Source organism: Limulus polyphemus, unplaced genomic scaffold (genome assembly GCF_000517525.1).
Source record: "Limulus polyphemus unplaced genomic scaffold, Limulus_polyphemus-2.1.2 Scaffold3526, whole genome shotgun sequence".
NCBI lineage: Eukaryota > Metazoa > Arthropoda > Merostomata > Xiphosura > Limulidae > Limulus > Limulus polyphemus.
In genome coordinates, this window is record NW_013669136.1 from 54,169 (window position 1) to 57,708 (window position 3,540).

At 34.7% G+C, this 3,540-nt stretch overlaps 1 protein-coding gene across 1 annotated transcript in view; it reads left to right on the top strand.

The window, feature by feature from the left end:
• Positions 1-1,227: 1,227 nt before the first annotated feature.
• LOC111088314 overlaps positions 1,228-3,540 on the top strand; it is a 52,928-nt gene continuing 50,615 nt past the window's right edge. The window contains exon 1 of the mRNA XM_022398061.1: positions 1,228-1,562. Within this exon, the coding sequence (XP_022253769.1) occupies positions 1,259-1,562 (304 nt within the window). The 5' untranslated portion in view covers positions 1,228-1,258. The remainder of the gene's footprint in view (positions 1,563-3,540) is intronic.

Here is a 3,540-nt window from a genome sequence, read left to right on the forward strand (position 1 = left end):
ATTTCTGTTTTTGATATAAAACGTTTTTATTTGTTTTTTAAATTTGTTTGGAAGTTTCAGCACTATGCTTGTTCCGGGATTTCATTCCAATAGATACTTACAAGAATCCTGTTTTTTCAGTGATGAATTTATACATTATAGACTTCTTGTATTTTTATTTTTAGGACGGTTCTTTGAATTTCTTAAAACACCAGAGATGTAAAACCAGTTTATTTCTGCTTTCGGTATATAATAGACTCCTGGGTTACATAGAAATGAGTTGTCATAGAATATTTTATTAATTCATGACCTGTCAAAATTCGAGCAGAAAACAAGGATCTTGGATAAACTTCTGATGGCTGCAGGCAACGGCGTAACTTAGTAAATAGACCATGCAGTAGTCTGTCTGTGTGGGTATAACACTCGTAGTGGCTGTAGCCGGTACTTGGCTTATATAGTCTACGCTCGCATACTTGAAACATAGGTTTATCAGAGAACCTCATGAATTATTTAGAGAGAAGTAATATATTCATCTCAATTCAGGTGCTCTTCAGATACCTCAACCGGTGTTTTCCCCCGTAATATATTATTCCATCTTTATGTATATTTTCGGTATTATTGCTCGAAAAAAAAATGAATAGTTAGACCCTTGCCTTTTTCCATTTTATTACCTACTTTCCCTACTTTTTTTATTTTCCCTACTTTATATATATATATATTTCTTTAAGAAGGATTGATTTTTTCAGAGAATTTCTTTACTCGCGCTTATTTCTCTTGTTTCTTATGGTGTCCAGAGTACCTTCTGGGAAGATAGAACTCTGTCTTGTGTGACTTGCATCTAGAAGGGAGTGATAGCACACCATAGGCATTGTATAATATATACTGCGTCATCATCACACTAGGACACGCCTCTGGCTGACAGTATGTGTGTGTGTGTGTGTGTGTGTGAAACACAAATTAGCTTGTTAAGTTCCTGTTAGAGGGGGCTGAAGGCTTTAAAGCTACTGTGAAACAAATAAATAAATTAATTAAAGATTTAATTCGTGGAACGAAGTACAGTGGTTTAGAACACAATCAAAACATCATCACATCCTGGATCATGCTACTATCTCTGTAACTTGTAATTTTCTGATCGACGCAAGCGCACTAGTTGAACCCAACAGTACCTGTCAGGAGAGTCGGGACGTGGAATGGTTCATTGAGAAACAGACGCCTCTCTCCGTCGTAAAGACATACAGAAGAAAGCTTAGTAACTAGTAGTGTTCTGCTATCAGCCCCGATGGGAAGAGCGCCAATGTTGGCACTTCTGCCGCCGTTGCTGATGGCCCTATCAATAACGTCGAGCAGGGCTCACCAGAGATTTTATCACCTTCATCGCACCAGAAATTATCTCTCCCCGTCGTTGAAGCAGCAATTTGAGAGCAAGAACCCACTACCACTTTTTGGACCATGGCGACTAAAGGACGATCCTGACTTTTGGCCTTTGTCAACCATTAGCCACAGAGAGCGCAGAACGTCATCAAATGATAAACTGTATGTTCAACAGCGAAACGGACTTCAGCAGTACGACGTACCCCAGATTGGTAAATACTATTCATTTATATATCTTCGAATGTATTTTATATGTTTTCCTAATACCATTCAATTTTTTCGTGAACGCCAATTGAATGCTACTACTGAAAGTTTCTATCTTTTCGAAAATGTATAATCTCCCTGTAAAACTGTTGTTTTATGCTAATTCATGAGTCATGGGGTAAAGCTGCTCTCAGTGTTTTAGTAATAGTTTCAACTTTCTTTTTTTTTTGCATCTAAAGAAATACAAATAGAAGGTTACAAAAATCTGCATCCGTTAATCCATCCAAATATAATCTATATTAAAAACACCTTACGTTCCCTTCTTCTTTTCTGTATTGATATGCGAATAACTTTTTTGGTGGTGGAAGGGGGGTATTTAGCAATATAAATCAAGATAATGCTGTAAAAGTAACCCTAAATTGTTGCTTGAAGCTTCTACGCTTTGTTTTAGACAAGCACCATGGCAACTGTACCAATTCTGGCACACTTGGTATACATACAGAATGATAATCACTTCTTCTTTACATTTTCTTCCCGCTTCTCTTTTTTCAAACACACACACAACTATCATTCATTACCCCTAACTCTGTCGTTTTCATACAAATACATAAACTTGGGTAATTTCAAAAGTTCTCAGGGACATGAACTGGGAGAAGTGAGTAAATTATGTAAAAAGCCTCCAAAGTTTGTGTAATTTTACCAGTGTTGGATGTTAGAACAAAAATGAACAGAAAATATGAAATTATACAAAATATTCGAGGGTGAACGCTTTCAGTTCTTATAATATATATATATATATATAATATATATTAGCTCGAAAATACAGTTCAGTAATAATTACATGTTTTATTTCGTTATTAAAAGTCGCTGTGGACGAAAAACGACGTTTACATAAGACTGCTTTTTTGAAGAGTTATACAAGTAAAAAATATTCCAGTCATTTGGTATGAGAAAGAAAATATTGTTGAACTCACAGTAAACAAGCTTGTTTTATAATGATTATTGTAATCCAGAATTAAAAACTAAACATTGATGTTAAAGGACGTCATGTAAAGTAAGATAAATAAGAACAATTTAAAACAAATACAAATAGATTTGGTTATCTCTATTGTAGCGTAATAATATTTATCCGTAGCCACTAAACCGTAATTAAAGCTTCGCTCAGGTGCATAAACTGATTTTATACTTTACAGCTATTATGTAAACATTTTACATCAACGACTAGCATAACAATGTTTGATTTAATATTACGTTTCTTTGATTGTGTGTGTCGTCTCATGTTCCTAGAAATAACTTTCTTTTTCTGCTGGATCAAGCGTGTCTGACTGTAAGTCCGATAATTCATGGTTCGCATCCGGTTGCCACAAAAACTCACTCTACATTTTGTGACTGTGAATGCGTTATAAGAGTCAAATCTCACTATTCGATTAGAGTAGCGCAAGAGTTGTCGCTAATTCTATTGACTATCTGTTTTCCTCTAGTCTATGAGGTGAAAATTAGGGATGACTAACGCAAATAGCCCTTGTGTAGCTTTGCGCGAGTTTCCAAAACAAACATTTTTCTGTTGATACACATGACAATTTAGCTACCTAAGAACATATGCGTGTTTCCTAAACAAAAACAGTAGCGATAAATACTATATCAACTTCAGATTCAACTGTATTAGTGAACTGGTTGGATATCGATATCTCCTGACGAAGCTGTAACAGTGAGATACGGAGCTAATAAAGCTACATTCTGGAGATATATAGGTCGTGATTTTATTTACGTTTATAAAAGTGTCTCGTTATAAACTCCAGTTTGAGTTAAACAAAGTTAAGAATAATAATTCAGTAAGCTATCTGAAAGAGATATCGAATAAAAGAAGAACCAATAGCTATAAACTATTAGATCAGATCAAGTTTATTTAAGTCATTCAATTTTCTTCTAAATAATAACTATTTTGTTCTTCTTCATATAAAAAGTAAAAGTTGTTCAAATTACTCC